This window comes from Salvelinus namaycush, chromosome 5, assembly GCF_016432855.1.
Source record: "Salvelinus namaycush isolate Seneca chromosome 5, SaNama_1.0, whole genome shotgun sequence".
Classification (NCBI taxonomy): domain Eukaryota; kingdom Metazoa; phylum Chordata; class Actinopteri; order Salmoniformes; family Salmonidae; genus Salvelinus; species Salvelinus namaycush.
This window is the reverse complement of record NC_052311.1, coordinates 50686976-50707968: the sequence shown is the minus strand read 5'-3', so window position 1 is coordinate 50707968 and position 20993 is coordinate 50686976. Positions and strand designations below refer to the sequence as shown.

At 44.1% G+C, this 20993-nt stretch overlaps 1 protein-coding gene across 1 annotated transcript in view; it reads right to left on the bottom strand.

Annotated features, from left to right (window-relative positions):
* Nucleotides 1–1448: 1448 nt before the first annotated feature.
* Nucleotides 1449–20993, bottom strand: part of LOC120048423 (semaphorin-6D-like) — a 70863-nt gene continuing 51318 nt past the window's right edge. The window contains exons 16-19 of the mRNA XM_038994377.1: nt 19431–19489; nt 18997–19047; nt 16354–16518; nt 1449–5233 (exon numbers count right to left, since the gene is read on the bottom strand). Coding sequence (XP_038850305.1) covers nt 3867–5233; nt 16354–16518; nt 18997–19047; nt 19431–19489 — 1642 coding nt within the window. The 3' untranslated portion in view covers nt 1449–3866. The remainder of the gene's footprint in view (nt 5234–16353; nt 16519–18996; nt 19048–19430; nt 19490–20993) is intronic.

Below are 20993 nucleotides of genomic sequence, written 5' to 3'. Positions count from 1 at the left end.
TGGAAGCTGAAAATGTCCCAGTTCTTCCATGGCCTGCATACTCTACAGACATGTCACCCGTTGAGCATGTTTGGGATGCTGTGGAGCGACGGGTATGACAGCATGTTCCAGTTCCAGACAATATCCAGCAACTTCGCAATAGCCATTGAAGAGGAGTGGGACAACATTCCACCGGCCAAAATCAACAGCCTGATCAACTCTATACGAAGGAGATTTTCTGATCCACGCCCATCCTTTCTTCTTTTTTTTTTAAAGGTACATGTATCTTTCTTCCCCCCCCCCTTTTTTCTCCCCAAATTCGTGGTATCCAATTGGTAGTAGTTACAGTCTTGTCTCATCGCTGCAACTCCCGTACAGACTCAGGAGAGGCGAAGGTCGAGAGCCATGCGTCCTCCGAAACACAACCCAACCTAGCCGCACTGCTTCTTGACACAACGCACATCCAACCCGGAAGCCAGCCGCACCAATGTGCCGGAGGAAACACCGTACACCTGGCAACCTCATCAGCGTGCACTGCGCCCGGCCCGCCACAAGAGTCGCTAGTGCGCGATGAGACAAGGATATCCCTGCCGGCTAAACCCTCCCTAACCCAGACGACGCTGGGCCAATTGTGAGGTACATGTATCTTCGACCAACAGATGCATATCTGTATTCCCAGTCATGTGAAATCCATAGATTAGGGGGTAATTCATTTATTTCAATAGGCTGATTTACTTGAATGTCTTGGAACTCATTAAAATCTTAGAAATTGTTGCATGTTGCGTTAATATTTTTGTTAAGCATATATAAATCTTGAACAGGATGATCTATTTGGGATGCAAGTTGAATGAAATTGATGGAGAGTGGGGAAACAGAGTGCTCAAGTATCCACTGATTTAAAGCAATTCTATTAGAGTGATAGGCTGCTTAAAAACTCTGCATCTTCAAATATATAAACAAGTATTGTTACAATTAAAAAGGGAACCCCGAAAGATGGAGATGTGTAAATTAGACGTGCATTCAGTCCTTATATTATCCTACTGTGGCATAGGCTATGCTGCAGCAAATGTAGACCTACCTGTCACAACAAAAATAAGTTACCAAGATAAGATAATGCATTGTGGACTGCGCTCCATAGCCTACTGAGATGCGCTCTGTCCCAACCCTTAGCGTTGATGATTGATCATGCAGATAGCAGAGAGAAGGCCGGTGAGAAGCCAGATATAATTTAACAGTTCAATTTCACATCATGCTGTTGATAGAAATGATTTATTACAATTTACTGGTTTCTCGCAGTGATTTATCCCGGGGAAAGGGGATTGGGTTTGGGCGGGAAGTCTCGGTAAACCTGTTCCCGCTATTCAACCCTACTCTTGACAATGGTTTATAAAGTTAAATATTTTTGCAATAAAACAGGTAACTTCTATGTGAGAATAATGTGACACACATCAAAGTCAGTGACACACTTGCAATGTATTTTCATTTATTTCTATTATAAGAGACATACAATGGTATTCTGTGAAACCAAATTCATAAGCGCCCAAAGAATGAAAACATTATGAATCAACGAGAGCCCCCCCAAGAGAATGTATTTACACTCTGTGCAATAGCTATTAAAAGTAAAATAGACCATTCCCTTTCCCATACAATCTCAATGCAAACTCAAATAAACTTCACTTCAACTCACCAATAAGTACTGTAGCTGCCCTTTTCCTGTTACGAGATATGGTCACATTCAAATCAAATACTGGTTTCATGTGTAATGGGAGTGATCCATAATGTCTGTGAGGATTCTACTTACGCGTGTGTTGCATCCAAACTAGTTTGCCTAAAACGCAAGAATGTAGCCATCTATAACTAATGTTGTAGTTCAGGCTCATGTATCTATCGGCCAGTCCCAAGGTGAATTCACGTGTGAAGGGTAAACTTGGGGTCAGACCAGCTTCAGGAATCTAGGGCATAAATACTATTTTCAGATACAGTAAGTGTTTTTTTTCTCTCTCAAATAATTGACCATGAATCCAGCAACCCATGAAGAAGCCCAGAAAGTGCAACAACAGAGTTCCAGAGGGAGTGGTATTTCTGAGGCCGATCTGACTGCTTTCCCTCTCTCTCCCTGAGGAGAACGCCCGGCAGACGCTTCCGATCCCTTCCGGTCTACGCTCATCGGATCAGGGAGTCCATTCCATTTCTACCTAAAACAATTTCAACATCTTCTGATCAGACAAAAAAACACTAAATCCCACCCTTCGGATCTTTTCCGCTACCTGTGGTGTACCTGTGGTGTACCTGTAGTGTTGAGGTTGAGACCAAGTGATATGTAGGGAGTATCAGAGAGCCTGAAAAATCTTAACATCTTAGGGACTGATGTCCCCCTTTTAATCTAATGAGTAGCCTGCTATGCTACAAACAATCAAAAGGTAAAGTTAGCAATCAGAGAAAAAGCTAACCCAGTGAAAACACATGAAAAGGAGGCAAACAAAAAAGATGCAGCCTCAAGCTGTGGTAGTCGCTATGCCAGTGCTGGCAGGCTCACAGTTCAGGGATATCAAAAACCCTAGTTAGAAATACAAATCTACAATAGATATGACACATTCCGACGACCATAAAAAAAAAGAAAAATCTAACACCTATTATATAGCATCTTGGCGCCTTGCATTTACCCCTACCCCATACCACATACTATATTAAATAAGGCACACATTTACACATACAATTAACATTTGGCTAGTATTATTCCTTTATTTACAACCAATAGCCACAAAGTTAATAATTATAATAACTGCAGTCTGTACCATGTTAAGAGTGTTGTTTTGGGGGCGGATGATCTGATCTTGATCCTGATTCTTTGGGGGTTGAGTGTCTGGTCCTCTTTGGGTATGATACATGATAATTATATTAGAATTCATGAGGATCAAGTAAGCACCAATGTGATAAAAACATTCTTTAGGAATTGTAGTAGGCCCTACTTCATAGACCCGCTGTATTAATGCCTTTCATCTGTTTCTCAGGCCTTGGCAGGATAGTAAGGTATCCATTTTCCAAAAAAGAGAAACACCTAGCATAGTTGCTTTGAGTAGTTTCCTTTGCTTGTCAGTATCCACCAGCTTGGCTCTCTTTTTGAATGTGAGTAGCAAAAATCACCATGAACGTGTTAATATGGTAAATGATTACTTATTCCCCTAGTCCACATACTAACCATGCTGAAACAGGGGCAGGCAGGGCCTTGCCTCATTTCGAGAACTTATATTTGAGATGCCAAACACCAACCAGTAATGTATTTCAACATAATGGGTTCAGTTTCAAAGTAAGGCAAAAAAGACAGAGCTACCTTTAAAGGAGTTTTGTTGATGTCGCTCCACAGGATACATATACTGCATATGTATATGTATACATATACGGTGTAGATATAAAACACACATATATATACACACACATGCATATATAGAAACACGTTAGGGGGATCAGGACTTTTTGTCAACACTACATAAGAAAAAGGTAAGCAAAAGCAAGTTTCATAGGCATCGCAAGAAGCTCTAGATTCAATCTTAAGCTGTCCGATGTTTGATGGCAAACCCTTCCATAACTAAGTTGCATGGTAAATCCACACTGAGGACATTGGCAGCATAATATAAGGGGGTCGCGTTTCACCAACCCCAGTCCCTCACCTTCTATAAGCAAGTAGCTGAGCAATACCAATATGGTACAAAGATATTCATTGGACAAAAAGGGGGAAATAACAAGTTTGTTTAAGGTTTGTCGACAGCAAGAATGGCTGCCACATAATCCAGGGCACGTCTTCTCATAAAGGTCTTCCACTTTTCACCCATTGACAGGAGAGGACGAGGCACAGTCACTCTTGTCCTGTTCTCCTCTCCTCTTCCTCCTCAGTAGTTGAAGTTTCCCTGTTGGTTGACGGGAGAGGATGCAGGGATGAAGAGGGGTTTGGGAGGGACGTCGGGTTTGAGGGAGGTGGTCCGGCGGACTATGGCCCCCCGGTGGAGGTATCCTCCGGTATCCTCCTGTTGCTCTCCGTTGTAGCTCTGCTGGCGTGTCAGGTACCCGTTGGGGATGAGCGGGTAGTGGATCTCGCAGGCGCTGCCGGTGGAGTTCATTCGAGCCAGCATAGGGGGCGGTTGGTGCTGGTGGCCGTTACGCTGGCTGAAGCTTTGCTGTCGGTGGACCATCCCTCCACCACCCCCTCCGTTGGCAATCTTAGTGGCAGCGGTAATCAGTGAGTGTCTCTGGGAAGAGTGTCTCCGCTCCAGGGTGGACTGGTGGTGAGGGGGCATGTCCGGAGGTACGTCCATGCGGCGGGTCAGGCTGTCTCGGGGCAGGGTGGATGAGCTGTAGTAAGGCGCAGACTCCGTCTCGGGGATGTGCGGCTGGACACGGTTGGCAAAGGCTAGTTGACCCCCATGGCACCCGCCGCTGGCTGACAGGCCGGATGAGGTCATGACCTGGGCGTTCTTGCTGGCGTTGGCCTCGTGGATGTGTTTGAGCAGCTCATCCAGCGACGTGACCTCCATCACCTTCTGTGGGTAGCAGGGGTAAGGCTGCTGGACCAACATGCGCTCGGTATTGTGGATCTTGCGTTCCTCCAGGTGCTGAGGTCCACCGACCAAGGCATGCCCATTGGCCAGAGCTTGCCCATTGGAGAAACTATGAGAGTAGGGGTAGATCTGCTGGTGGAGCTGGCCTGAGCTGGGCCTGGAGCCTTGTCCCATGTTGTGGGACTTGGGCTCTTTGGCATTGTTGCAGTTCTGGTTCTTCTCCCACTGGTTCTTGAAAGCCTTCATGTTCTTGATGGGCAGTTCAGGGGTGGAGTCTGGGGTGGGCAGACCCAAGAGCTCCGAAGAGTGGTGTAGGTGATGGGGGTGGACCTGGTCTCCCATGGACATCCCTGGGTGGTGACCACCGTTCCGTCTGGGTGCTCCTTGATGATGCTCCTTCCCGTTCTGGAAGAAGGAGTTGTAGAGCTTGGGCGAGGACACCTCCATCTTATCCTCCTTGTTCTGGCATTCCAGCAGGCCATTGAGCTTGGCCAGGCTGCGTAGGGACAGGGCGTGAGGAATGGGGGCCTCTGGGTCCTTGGCCAGCCTCTTGGTCTTGTGGCCGGTGTGGTTGCAGTAGCAGGAGACCAGAAAGCCTGAGAGGAAGGCTCCAAGGACAAAGGCCACCAGCACACAGGCAATCAGCAGGGTGTAGTGGACACTGTGGTTGGTCTTCTCCATCTCGGGAGGCCGTCGGACACCTTCACAGAAAAAGAGAGCGAGAACAAAATGGTCTTTAGTGTAATGAAACCAGAGACCTAGAAGAGACTATAATTTCTATAAGGTCAAGCAGGCAGCAGCTGGAAAAGACAGGTTGTGTTTACAGAAGCTCTACTATGTGGGAAGCAGCATTGCAAAGGTGTTGTAACTAGCCTCTTGGCTTGCCTCCCTCTCTGTTAATGAATCAATAAAGTATTTCTTGCCAAAACCTCAGCTTTCGTCGCCAACTGCAAAGAGTGGCAGAGGGCAAGAGCTCCCCAGTCACTGAGAAATCAACTCCAAAATTAGTTTGGGTTTTAAATATTGATGGGTGCACTGGCAGGAGTCTGATGTCATTCACACAGGCTGTGCTTTCAAATGCATGGATCAGGGTGAGTGCACCTGCGATGAACTTGACAAAAATAACCAACTCGACCAACCAGCTCATAGAATACGTCACTCTTTAATTGAACGAGAGTCTGACTGATTAAAATGGTTGTCTGGGAAAACATCTGAACTGCCGCAACTAAGCGCCTCAAAATCTCAAGGTTATCTCAACACTATGAAAACGCCCTTGGATGGTGTGACCCTGCCACTATATTTGCCTCATGTCATCTGAGATTCAACAGGAGGAGTGATACTAGCCACCTTTCTCGCAATCAGAGCTCATTTACAAAGGCTGCTGCCATCTGTGGTGTCAGGCCCTTCTCCAACCTTAATGATAGTCTCTGTGAAATTGGGGAGGGGGAGGGGATGGGATCTGCTCCTGGGGAGGGGATTTGGGCCGCCCAGGAGCAGAAATGCAGGTGTTCCAAACAGGCTAATTTCATCCCGTAATGAGAGCTCAGGTTAGGCAGTAATGGGCAATGATAGTGCCAGCTTTAGACGTAATGGTGGTGATGGGATGTTGAAGATGATGATGAGGAGGAGGATTTAAGTGATTGGGCCTAAGAGAGACTTGTCGAGGGTTTTTCTCTTTCGATGAAATTACAAAGAGCTGCCACATGCTTCAGCTTTAACAGAGTGAGGGCACTTGATTAGAAGGGAATTTCACTGAGGGAATTTACAATTAGGCGTTTAGTGGAATCAAACATCTCGTACAACAATTTCAATGACAGCAGTGTCTTACACTTCATAATTTCTTTAAATAGGTTTTGTTCAAATAGGTTGCCAATACATTATTCTGTCTGAATAAGGAAAACTGGAGTCTGTGAGGGTAAATGCAGGCAGCATACCAATACCATTTGAAAGAAAGATATTCATTAATTTATAAGGGAAAGGGAGATGTGAATAATAACTCGCATGAATCTACAGTACACGCAGAACACAGAACAGAATGTCCTTGGATACATATTTTTTAAAATGCTCTTAGGTCAAGTGTGTGTGTTTGTCTTCAGGTATTTATGTGGAGAACAGGTATGCAGTACACACACACACAGTATGTCTTTAGGTATATACTGTATGTGGAGAACAGGTATTCAGTGCACACATTGTAGGCTGAAGAAATGAGTAACAAAGCTCCACTGCAGCTTCAAGCACAAACTCATCATGAATCTATAAAAGTAACAAAAGCACAACAGGGAAAACCTCGATGTGTCAATAGAGGAGCACAGGCATCAGCCTTGAAGCTCCTGGCACTTTGCTAGTAACTCTAAAGGGTACTTGTCACCATTACCGTTTTTCTTTGACAGCCTCTTAATACAAACAGAGAGAAGATGTGGCAGAATTAGCATCAAACAAGACTTCGTTCTTTGGTCTTGAAGTAACTGCCAACACGAGTGTCTCTTTGCCTGGCGTTGATGGAAAGTTATATGTAGGTCACAAAGTTACAGGAAAAGTGTCTGCTCCCTGTCGCTCTCCCAGCACTATCAGGAAGTAAAGGCTTTTAGAGCACTGCAAAGCTCTCTATCATTATCAATTGGGCCATTTGCTCTACATCAGTAAGTAGAATACTGGGTGCCATTCCCCTATAGAGAGATGCAATATACTGTACTATCACATTCTCCTGGTGATAATGTTAAATTCACAGAATATGTTTGACGTTCTGCTATGAAATCGCAAGTTCTATCCATTCAAGTGCTATATCCATTGTATTTCTATGGCGTAAAAAAAATTAAATGTTCACCTTTATTTAACCAGGTAGGCTAGTTGAGAACAAGTTCTCATTTACAACTGCGACCTGGCCAAGAATAAAGCAAAGCAATTCGACACATACAACAACACAGAGTTACACATGGAATAAACAAACATACAGTCAATAATACAGTAGAAAAAGTCTATATACAGTATGTGCAAATGAGGTAAGGGAGGTAAGGCAATAAATAGGCCATGGTGGCGAAGTGATTACAATATACCAATTAAACACTGGAGTGATTGATGTGCAGAAAATGAATGTGCAAGTAGAGATATTGGGGTGCAAAGGAGCAAGATAAATAAATAAATACAGTATGGGGATGAGGTAGTTGGATGGGCTATTTACAGATGGGCTATGTACAGGTGCAGTGATCTGTGAGCTGCTCTGACAGCTGGTGCTTAAAGCTAGTGAGGGAGATATGAGTCTCCAGTTTCAGTGATTTTTGCAGTTCGTTCCAGTCATTGGCAGCAGAGAACTGGAAGGAAAGGCAGCCAAAGGAGGAATTGGCTTTGGGGGTGACTAGTGAGATATACCTGCTGGAGCGCATGCTACGGGTGAGTGCTGCTATGGTGACCAGTGAGCTGAGATAAGGCGGGGCTTTACCTAGCAAGGACTTATAGATGACCTGGAGCCAGTGGGTTTGGCGACGAGTATGAAGCGTGGGCCAGCCAACGAGAGTGTACAGGTCGCAATGGTGGGTAGTATATGGGGCTTTGGTGACAAAACGGATGGCACTGTGATAGACTGCATCCAATTTGGCATGGCGGTGCTTCATTTATCCTATCTGTCCTAGGCCAGTGTGTCAGAGTGAGCCGAGGCAGTATGGGGGTTTTATGAATAATACAGGTCAGGATGCCCATGTCTCTGTGTGGATTCCCCCAACCTCCCTGTGGCTCCCAGCTCTCAGTTCTGTGACTCATCTGGGCCCCCTGACCAGGACCCTATGACTATTGAAGGGTTCCACATGGCCGAGGAGCTATGAGTCAAGAGCCACAGTGGGGAAATGCACAGCGGAGGTACACAGATCTCCAACCCCACGCACAAACTGTCACAACACGTTTGGGGCTGGGGTGGATGACTCAATCGGGCCGTATGCGTGACATATGGTGGCATGGTCACAGTGAAATTAATACCCACTGAATCATGGCATGTGGGAGACTGGTGTGCTGCTAGATGGCACACAGGAGGCATAGCATGCAGGCAAACAGTATAATGCATTGCCTCAATACAGTGTTGAAAGAAAATTCCTTTAAAAAGGGTCAAATGAATCATTTTATGACCCAATATTGTATGACACCTCTGATAAAGAGGTGAGACAAAAAGGTTTGAGAGCTTTGCTTTAATGTAACATGTGACCATTAATTGGAGTTGCCTGCACCTGTGTAGTGGTAGGGGTTGCATACATTTTTTTTGTAAAATATAGGTGTGTTATATAAAGATATGTGGTGCCGCAGGATAATTGAAGCTACTCAAAGCAACAATAACAACCTCCTCTCAATGGTTTATATAATGTTAATAACTGAGTGTTTTTCCATGTTTGTTTTTCTCGGTTGTCACACTTTATCTTTAGCCAAAGTGTGGGTTCAGCATGATCTCTGTTGAACAGAGGCCTACTATACGTGTAATGCGTGAAGAACAGGAACACACACACACATTAGGAACTCTCAGGTCTTCTAAAAGGTAAACACACATATGGTTGAGAATGGACAGGAGGGAAGGAGGAGAGAAATGGTGACAGAAAGGGAGAGGGGGGGACAGCTGGAAACATTCATGCTCGAGAGAACGAGAGACAGAGAGAGAGAGATACAGTAGGGAGAGAAAATATAACTTCAGTAAGAAACTGCCAGGCAACAGAAAAGAGAGAGAGCGGAACAGGACAGAAAAAAAGATGAGCAAGAGAACTAGAGAAAATAAAATGAAATAGAATGTGACAGAAAGTTGGGGACAAAAAGTGACAGAAATAGAGTGTGAGAAAGAATGTGCAGGGAACAGATTGTAAGGGGGAGGCTGGGAGAAGATGATGGAGAGAGAGATGTGTCAAAGTGAGTGACAGATTGTCAGCCTGGTGGGTTTTGAAGCCTCGCTCTCAGAAGCAGCTGTGTTTTGGTATGTAGAAGGCCCCCGCTTGACGCTCTCATAGCGCTGCATGAGAGAAACACTGAGCGATTATATCCATAATGGTAAAAATAGACAAGGCTGTGCATTATGTAACCAAGCTAAAGCTATACGCAACCTGGAGTCTGTTCTGCGTGTCACTAATTGGGGATGGGTTGCGCCAGGAGCCAAAGTTGAGAACGTGTCGATTCTGGAGTGTGAAGTGCTATTTCAGCAGGTGATTAAACAAAACAAACAAAAACAAAAGAAGTGAAACACAAACAAGGAAAGCAGAGGTTTTCACCTGTGACTCACGTCTAACCCTTCTCTGAGATGCTTAAAACCGATAGTTATATAAAATCATACAGATTCATTTAGCTCCAACTGAACTACTACAGTACATACCTAAGAAGTGTTTCAGAGTCAAGCTGTGTTTTTATTCTACAGCATGTGCACCATAGAATCAGCTAGCCATCTGCAGTGTTGATGGCCAAATGGATGGTCTTGAGAATCAGGGATTTTGGATAAGCTGGACATCAACCGATTATTGAACTGGGATACTACAGTGTTTATGGTAATCCTGATTGCTGATGCCTAACTATGGTGTGGAATATAGACAGCTTGACTTTGGGACAATTCCAATGTTGTTTTCAGAGTGAACTACCCCTTTAAAGATTACTGACACAATGGAAAAGTTCACTGCTCAAGATCACATGTACAGTGCCTTCAGAAAGTATTGATACCGCTGGACTTATTCCACATTTTGTTGTGTTATAGCCTGAAGGAAAAAGGAAACCGCACACTGCTCTTGATAGTATCACTGATCTTTAATAAGTTTACGTATCGGCCTCACGGCCTTCGTCAGAGCTCTGCGGTTTCCTTTTTCCTTCATCTTGTTCAACTGTTACCATGCATCTGCAAAAAAGATTGCTCAGATGTGTGAGTGCCTTTTGAATGTTGTGTTATAGCCTGAATTCAAAATGGATCAAATGTATTATTTTTCTTATCCATCTACACACAATACCCAATAATGACAAAGTGGAAACATGTTTTTAGACGTGTGCAAAATGTATTGAAAATGAAAAACAGAAATATCAAATGTATTTAGTATTCACACCCCTGAGTCAATACTTTGTAGAAGTACCTTTGGCAGCGATTACAGATGTGAGTCTTTCTGGGTAAGTCTCTAAGAGCTTTCCACACCTGGATTGTGCAACATTTGCCCATAATTTTTTTCATAATTCTTCAAGCACTGTCAAATTGGTTGTTGATCGTTGCTAGACAACAATTTTCAGGTCTTGCCATAGATTTTCAAGTAGATTTAAGTCAAAACAGTAGCGTGGCCACTCAGGAATATTCACTGTCTTCTTGGTAAGCAACTCTAGTGTAGATTTGGCCTTATGTTTTAGGTTATTGTCCTGCTGAAAGGTTAATTAATCTCCCAGTGTCTGGTGGAAAGCAAACTGAACCAGGTTTCCTCTAGAATTTTGCCTTGCTTAGCTCCATTCCGTTTCATTTTTATCCTGAAAAACTCCCCAGTCCTTAAAGATTAAAATCTTTAAAATGTATGAATTTGTAAACATTTCGAAAAACATAATTCCACTTTGACAGAACCAAAAATCTCAATTTAATCCATTTGAAAAATCAAGCTGTAACACAACAAAATGTGGAAAAAGTCAAGGGGTGTGAATACTTTCTGAAGGCTCTGTAGCTAAGCACTGGAAACGACTCCTGAGTTCTATATCTGCGTCAAGTAAAGACGTTCCAAAATAGCCTAATTAGTTTCTGTTTCTCTACAGCTGAGGGGAGAATGTAATAGTTCCATTAAAGGGTACTTCATTCCATAGTGCCGCAATGAGTCAAAATGGCCCCAGGCTTCGCAGGCAACCATTAACCCCAACTAATGCCAGAGATGTATTTTCTGCCATGGAAAACACAACAACAAATCATCGGCTGCAACACTCCAAGCACTGAGAGTGTTTTCAAAATTAGACACGAACAGGAGTCTGCTAACTAAAATTCGGAGTACTTTGACAGTTCAAATAGCTGATGCTTGGGTAATGATGAACAGAGTTAACGCTCTGTGTTCGTGTGTGTGGTGTGTGAGTGTGTGCGAGAGGGGGTCTGGGTGATCGTGTGAATGAATTCAATCATGTATTCTCATTATTAAGAATATGCATAATATTACACATCAGTGCCCAACCAATTGGATGCAGCTTGATTTATGCACACACGAGGTAATATGATACGCTGTAATGTAACTGGTTCACTCCAATTGAAAAATAGTGCTAATGAACATGGCATTTTATTAGAAGTGTGCTGATGCATGTAGAGCATCAAGAGGTTTCACTGAGGAGACTTGTGTTGAAAACTGGTAAAAATAATATACTGTTCCAAACTTAGACTATCCTCTTTTTTTGTGGTACTTTTACCCATTTTTCGTGATATCCAATTGGTAGTTACAGTCTTGTCCCATCACTAAAACTCCCCTACGGACTCGGAAGAGGCAAAGGTCTAGAGCCATGCGTCCTACAAAACAAGCCGCAATGCTTCTTGACACACTGCTCGCTTAACCCGGAAGCCAGCCTCACCACTGCGTCGGAGGAAACACCGTCCAACTGGAGACCAGTTGCAGGCGCCTGGCCCACCACAAGGAGTCGCTAGAACGTGATGGGCCAAGGAAATCCCAGCTGGCCAAACCCTCCCCTAACCCGGACGACGCTGGGCCAATTGTGCGCCGCCTCATGGGTCTCCCGGTCACGGCCGGCTGTGACACAGCCTGGGATCGAACCCGGGACTGTAGTGATGCTTCAAGCACTGCAGTGCAGTGCCTTAGACGCTACGCCACTCGGGAGGCCAATATATGCTCTTTTTTAAACAATAGCCTGAATAGAAATCTAAATGCCTCCGGTGCTGCAGCATACGCTCATTCGTTGTCATGCTCTGTTGTGGTATAAAAAAAACATTCTGCTGGTCTCTGGTCATGTTCGTAGAATTGCATAGAAATGCATTATAAAAGGCTATGTTTTTCGCAGACCGCAAATAAGAGGATAGATTCATGTAGTGCTTTTATTATAATGAATATCTTTTCATCCCCCTTATCCGTGGTGGTTTGCAAATCCACAACCTTCTGGCTACTTTGCATTGTGAGGCTTACGAAATGAAGAACAGTTTTTAAAACTGCATACAGTATCTAAGACTCTCGTCTGTCCTTGGAGTGAGGGTAAACCCTAGGCATGTTTTTTGATATCCACTTTATATTTTAATTATTATTTGGGGTATTGCGGAGGGTCACTTGTTTTTTTTTTCTCTCCAAGCATTCAGAGAGGGTCGGATAAAAATATATTTTACTGAAGGGAAGGCCATCCATTTTCTCCAGGTATCCCTCATTACAAATAACGTACAATACCTTAGAACCTGGCAAGTAGAGACCAATTTGCCATAATATCTCAGTACAGTACATCACTCAACACTGACTTTGAAAACCAAGATATTATCTGTCAAAACATGAGCGATAATACAGTTCAAAGACACATTTTCCATTTCAAACAGCTTTGGAACAGACATAGTTCATGTACTGATAGCCTCATCATCCACCATCAAATCAAGCATGGCACCATATGCATTGTGCGACACATTTTACATGCAGTTGCATCTGGAATAAAATATAGAGAATAAAGAGGGCATTCACCATTCAGCACCTGGTAAAGCTACTGTATTCCAGAGCCAATCCCTAACATAACTCCCTAAACAAACAAATTAACTGTCTGAATAGAAAAGCAGCTCTGGAAGAACCATAGCTTTACCAAACAGTGGCCTGAAACCCACGCCTAAAGCCACAGAGAAACAACTGCTTGTAGGCAACAAAAACACAGTTTCAGTCATAGGCTTTGAAACTGGGTAGAGAGGTCATATGGGGAAAAGGGGAAGAGAAGGCGAGGAGGATTCAACAAAGGAGGCAGATAAGGGTTAGTCCAACTGAAAAACAAGCAGGTTAATAGAGAACTATTCCCCAGGGGTCAGGGGTCGAGGAGACAGAAAGGGGTAAGGGGTCGGGTTTAGGAGTCAGGACAACTGCGTGTGTGGATCTGTACACTGTGGGCCCAAACGTCACTCACACTGTGGGACACTCAACATTCTGATGTTGACTAACACTCTGGTCTCCATGGTGTTATCATGATAATACAAATGTCATGGTGACACTAAGCACTCTGAACCTGAGGGTGACAGTAAACATATAGGAAGTTGCCCAGACACAGTTTAAGCCTAGTGCTGGATTTAAAAGCATGCCCAATGGAGAATCACCATCAGCTTTTTTTGTCCAGGACTAGGGTTCATCTGTGAATGGGAAACCAGCCCCTAATGTTGACAGACAGGCAAGAACATGTTGTGAACAACTTCAGTAGAGTTCATGTTTTGAGGTGTTCATTTTGCTGCGTATGGAAAGATGTAGTATTGTGCATGTACTGTATATGACCCATGGGGAGCTGTACAGTACAGAGCTATACAGTGTGTGTTTTCATAGTCAAACCTGATGTCAATCATAGCCGTCATAAAGAGCGAGTAATTCGGGCAGAGGAATGAAAGGAAACAGTGATCTAGGTAAAGTGACCTTTATTTAGTGTCATTACCACATGACTAAGTAGTGATGCTAAATTGGCTGTAACAGCTGTGACTGAGGCACTTTAGTGAGATGGGCAACATTTTCCTGGTTATGATGAATAGCTTAATGTACACACCCAGCTTGAGGAGGATGCTGCATAGGATTGTTGATATGCCTAAATTATCCATGTTTTTTGAGTTTATAACGCACATCTTAAAATGAATTTAGCGACATAGGATGACTTATGATGTCGTAATCAAGAAGAGAGGTGATATGAAAGTTGAGTTGTATTTATGGCTAGACGGGAAGTCTATATTCCTCGATCCACTGAGATATAAATAAGAGTAAGGAACTGGCACCGTCCCACCAGGACACCGACCCCTCTTCAGCAGCAAAGAGAAGTTCAGCCTGAGTTCATTCTCTGCTCTTCTCCTAGTGCTTCAATGAGTTTCAGAGCCCTGCCTGTTTGCCTCTATTATTGAGTTGTTTCCCTGTACTTGTCGGCTAAATTAGCTGCTAGCAAGTTTTTTTCCCGCCGTACCCAAACAGGTGAATTTGAATATGCGGACGACCCCGGAGAAGGTCTGTTTAAAATAAGCTAAGCAGGAAATAACACTGGGAAAACAAACAATAGTGAGGTCTAAAAGCTGGGTCTAAATAATGTGTGTATGTAAACGCGTAGGTTGAAGCATTCTGACACTATAGGGAGGTAGGCGTTCTCCCTTGAGGTAAACATAGGGCCGAACCGCAGCTAAATGATTGCTGGAAATGTTCATAACAGCGAGGTCTCACAAGGGGTGCTTGTACTTGTATTTTGGTCAGTCATAGTCTTTATATAATACATTGCTTCTACCCGTAGCTGGATGAATCATGTCACCTTGTATTTGCGTCTGTGTAAGCCTTACATAAAATAAAAACAAAAGCTGTTGGGATGCAATTCTAGAGTGCTTCAGAATTGCTATTACTGTAGCTTGCGGTAAATAGTTTGCTTATTGTGCCAAAGATGTTTCAAACCTGCTTCAAGGCTAGCCTTAAACTTACATCAGAGCTAACTAGACTCTTCTCAAATTAACCTCAGTTTACAGAAGTACATTATGAGTTGTGTTGGTGCTGAGCTAGAACAAAAGCCTGCACCCATGGCTGCCCTCCAGGACCAGAGTTTCTTGACCCCTATTCTACCTATACTGCATCTCATCTGAAGTTTCCACGATGTTCCTTAACTGAAACCAATAGCATCATATATATATATATACACACACACACACACACACACACACACACACACACACATATATATATATATATATATATATATATATACACATATATATATATACATATATACATATATACACACACACACACACACACACACACACACACACACACACACACACACACACACACACACACACACACACACACACACACACACACGTACGTGTGGGTGCATCAGAGAGAGAGAGGCCTTCCTTGGAACTGCCAAGCTGTTACTTCCAGAACAGTTCCTCTCTCGCCTTATCAGCCAGGTCCCCGTGCTTTTGATTGAACCGGCAGCCAGGCGACACTAGCCCATGCTGAAATAGATTGCGTTGCCCAAGTTTCTATTATGGTTTCCCCTTGTACGCTCGCCAGCTGCTGGTTATTTATTTGTTACAGGCTTTTCTCATTTGAGCCTGAGTGGCTCATCATTGCAGCCGGAGACTCTTGGCCTGAATTGGAACCCATCACTAGCAAGGATTTATGGACTCCTGACAAGGCGCCAGAGGAGCGCAGCAAGGAGAGCCTGGGCTAAAGGAAATAGCATCAACGAACAGTCTTCCCATCCTGCTGAATATTAGGAGCTCCGGTTGGTTTCCTATTGGGAGTAATCTGGGAATGACATTCAGGAAGCAGCGCACTAGACAGCGTGAGAAGAGAAGACGTGCTTGGTCGTGTGATTGTTAAAGTGTGTCCCGCTGGAGAGCGGAGAGTAAGCTACCCTAGTAGATGGACTAAATAAGATATGAGAGGAGACATGCAGGAGTCATTTTGTTAGGACATTGTTTGGAAGAGTTAATTGAAGGGTTAATTGGATCCAATGCAGTATCTATTTAAGTGATTAAGCCTCTCTAACTCATGGTTGCTTCATTAAGTGAGTGGATATATGGTTAAATGTTTAGTGTCCTACACACAGAGATTAGAGTGTTAGTGCTCATCTTGGTTAGTAGTGTGCAGTGAAGCTTCAGGGCCCATCAATGCAATCCAGTGCAGGTCAAAGTTCAGCAGACACAGACACCCCACCCCCTTACCCTCCATCTCCACACTGATTGGTTCCGAGTCAGGTGACCCCTGGTCCCCAACTGGGACTGGAGGACCGCCATCAGGACCTGTACCTCTTTCAGAGTCACCTGCCACCTTAGGGAATGGGGCCACCTGATTGGTTGTGCTGGCAGTTGTTGTGGGTGTGGTCTTCCCTGTTGTTGTGCAGGTGGGGGAGGGGTAACAAAGTAACCCGTTAGTGAAATGGAAATGCAGCACACAAAAACACCTAAATATAATGTTGTTTTATGACAAGGGAAGGATTCTTTGTACCTTGGAGAACAAGATATGTAAATCCAGCATGAAAAAAGATTACTGTCATAATTACTGTTAAGCTGATGATGACAATGAGGACATTAACATAAAGAGCGCTTTGAAGAGAATTCAACTGAATCCATGACTGCAATAAATAAAGTAGGTAGCCTATACATTACACGTAAAGCACTCCTCCATAGGTGCAACATGATTCAGTGCTTTAGAACCAACGTTTTTCCCACTGTTTAATGCCCTTAATAGATAAAACATTCAGGCGTTGCAGAAATTACGAGACATTGGAGAAAAACACTCAGGGCCAATATGGTCATGATTTGGCTGCAGTGCCGGCCTTAAGATTTCCAAACCTGCTACCTTTGTTACTGAACCAGTGAGGAATCTCTTGCACCTGGCACTGCAGTACATTCTACACAGCAAAACCCTGTTGTTGTGGACGCTACCAGCTGGTGCATGAATGACTCTTCCAGCACATACAAACTTTGATATACAGTTACCTTTCACGTCCGATTTGCTTTACTAAGTAGTTTGACAGATGAGTTGAAATAGATACCAGTAGCTGAGGTAATGGTAGGTAATGACTTACAGCAATTTTCAGTTCTCTGCTTCACTAAACTGTTTTACAGGTAGTTACCGTCTAACCTACATAGGGAATGGTCTATGGAAAAGGTGACAATGTTTATGGAAAATGTGACAATGGCAACATATCCAATTAGGATCTGTACTGGTACTGTGGGGTTATGTGGTGTCTGAGTCTGTGGATCCAATACGGGTCTGTATTGTGAGAGACCTGGCAGAAGAAAGCACTGTCATCATCACAACAACCATCATGAGTGTCTTCCTAATTCTCTGACACTGGATGTCCTTGAGGCCTTGTGTGCAGCACGCCGCTATAGACGTGGACGTTTCGCTAATACGCCGGCCATAATGTTAGCATACTGGAGGGTGCCAGCCCAGATTGAAAGCGAAAGGCCCGCTCTCGATGCCAGTTGATAGTTTTCACTCTGAATAAGGTGCCCTGTCAGAGCACCATCTGCACCAGGCAAATTAAAACAGCACACCGGGGGAGTTCAGCCTTGGCATGCCAGACAACAGCTCCAGGGCTGCATTATTACTTCAATTTATCAACATTGTGTGTGTACATTGCTTTCTCCTTTACAGAGAGAAAAGAAAGGAGAAAAGCACAATATGCAATGGGGAATGATTTGATTGTCCACACTGCTGGGTGTTTGTCTCTCGCTGCTTTCTCTATGGGATGGGATTGTTCCATTCTGGGGAATAGTAAGGAAGAGGACTTAGGAACCAATGCACACCAGCGAGAATGGCATTGTTCAACATTATGGGGTGTTCTATTGTGGGGAAACCTTGATCTTCAGTTTGGACCCATCAAAGGCTTTTGTCATTCTGCAAGTCTGAGTCTGAAGTCTGGCAGTGTGTGAAGTACTTCAAACAGAGTACAGAGGCATGGATGGAGTAATCGCCTGGCGGAATTAGCCAGTGGGGTGGCTCATCTAGTCCCACTGCCCACTGAGCGGCACTACTTCCTCCAGCAGAGAGGATACGGAGAACAAAGGCATTGTGGGAATGTGGAGGTCTGAGGCTAAGTATTGCTTGTGTTCTGAAGTAGATATAGAGGCTGGACTGGACCCTGGATGGATGGTATTGTTGAGATATAATGGCCAGCAACTCTCACTAAGATGGTCTCAATGCTGTGTTTATCACTTCTAGGGAAAAGCAGCCACCATCAGTACCCATGGGTACTAGTTAACTAACTACCCGGCTAACTCAGCTAACCGAAAACCACTGAGCTACGTCAATAAGAGCAGTAAACAATTCTGCTCTCTAACAAAAAAAACAATCATTAAGTCATGGCCCAGGGATGTCACTATCATAATTCAAATATAATTCCACAGTAATTGTTTATTAATGCTACGTTAGACTACATCTCAGCTGAGAGCTAGCAATGTGCTTCCTGCCAGCCGCTGAGCTCTGTAGCCACCCTGCTCTATGGGAGGCAGTGGGGAGTAACGGAGCGTTACAGGGATGATGATTCTTCTTGATAAAGCGAAGTGGGCAGCTTGGCCACTGGCGCTGCTAGCCTGTCAAACATCCATGCTGGTGCTGCTGCCGCGACTAGCTTTGGACAATAGCTCCAATGTTGAAGATAGCTGTTTGTGTGAGAGAGGTGGTGTTGCTGTTCTACGCAACAAACTCTCCTGAACTGCTCATGTTGCATAACAAGTCCAAAAAATGGGAATAAGAGATGTTGCTTATCAGGCTTTGCTAGCGTTAGCCTGTTCGCTAACAACCTCAGACAGTTTGGACAAGCTTTAAAAATAGAGGATAAAGAAATGTCAACTGACCATATGCTGAATCAGCAAGAGTGCTTTGCTTGCGTGTGGTCGCCAGGACGTCTAGAGAAGAAAAGGGAAAGCAACAGACATATTGACAGAACAGTACATTGTGTAAGTCTGAGTAGTGGTTAAATACTCAAACTGTGCTTAGTTAAATGTATAATTGACTGCTTGTTTAACGTGCCCATCTGCAAAGGAAAATTGAGAGCAAAATTCCCACCGGGGTACTCTTCAGCTAGGAAATGACAGGCTACTTAAACTTCTACTGACTTGCTGATGCATTTCATTGTACTATCACTCCCCAAGTATGGCAATCACTTTTTCTGTATCATTTTGGACAATTAAATGCACTTGATAAGCGTCGCTTGTTATGAAAGAGCTTTTATGATGGCTCTGTGCATCTAGTGGAGAGCCATTAAGAACAGATGATTGGTCCACCTTACCGTGGCAGCTGTCTGGGTAGTGAGGGTAGCCGTTCTCCACATCCTGCTCAAATCCGCCCCTGAGGAAAAACAAAAACAGAAGAGGACAAAACGGCCTGTCAGCGTGTATGTCATTCCTCTTTCACCATTTAAACACAACCCCCGCTTTCATTAATTGGGTACATTGTCAAGCTTTCCAAAATGGTTCTGTTGAAGACAAAGACTTAAATAAATGGTGCTGCAAAAGAAAACCATTTCATTGTTTTTGTCTCTGCAAGGTCACAGGCTGACTGTTTTGTTAATGTCTAAATTCTAATGGATGTGTCGAGGTGCTATCACCGAGGACGAATAATGTTTCACCACCAGTTGCATCCATGGTTCCACTTTTTCTCTTATACTCTAGTATTTATTTACATTTGGTTGTGCTCCAGTGCATTAGACACTTCATCTTTCTTCTATGAATCAAAGGCGTGTACACATTCAGAAATCATACATTCCCCCTGGTGAGTAATGTGATTGCGTTGATGCAGTGGAGTGACTGGCCCCTTAGTCAAGCAGAACATAACATCAATGACACTGAATCTTCTACGACGCAGTATCGACTGTGCAGGCAATCAAAGAAAAGAACAGATGTAAATACTCATGAACATTCACACATATGCAAACACACGCGCTCACACACGCACGCACGGGCAATCAAACACACATCTACACAAAAACAGACATTCCAGGCGCGGCCAAAAACAAATTACATCTAAATGAGAAGCAGGGCTAGATGAGTGAATACAGACCCAGTGAGCAAATCAAGAGTGAAAAAAATACAACAGGGAATTCAGAGGGGAGAAATAATAACTTCACTTATCTTTCCATGCTCAGCAGTGGGCCCACTGACAGCCGATAGCATTAGTTGTATTACCACACCAGAGTGGGTTTGCTTGTGAGTGAATAGGTCGGCCTGGGGGGATTTTGCGTGATTGTGTGTCCGTGTATGCGGACCAGTATTACCGTATGCCTCCATTCCCTTTCTGTTTGTTTTATTAATGTATTTATTTATTCTGAGAGAGCCTCTTTGGCACGCCGTCCCCAAGCGCTGACAGTGAGGGGAGAGAGACAGGAAACCATGGAAACAATTCACCTCTGGCTCAACACCCCCCCCCCCCCCCCCCCCCCACCCCAAAGCAGCCGGCAGAATTTATGCCACCTCTGGAGCGAGAGAGTAAGGGAGGAGAGAGTAAAGGGGGATGTGTCCCCTGTTGCTCTCCGGTCCAGCCCCATTACAGCCTTTATGAGCTGTTGCATCTGTTCTGGTGGCATGGCCATGCTCGGGTTCTGACTATTTCACACCATATCACTCTCTCGCTCTGACGTGGACAGAGCAGGAACAGCGTAATAGCTCTACTGACTGCATGTATAATATTTGCCAATCTCTTCGGTTCTACTCCATTGGCTTGCTGCATGGCACTGTCCCGCTGGTTAAAAATGTGATAAATCAAGCCTCAGTCCAATTCTGATTACCTGCCCAGCACGTACACACCGCCGCATGCACGCGTACACACACACACACACACCTTTGGAATATTCCAT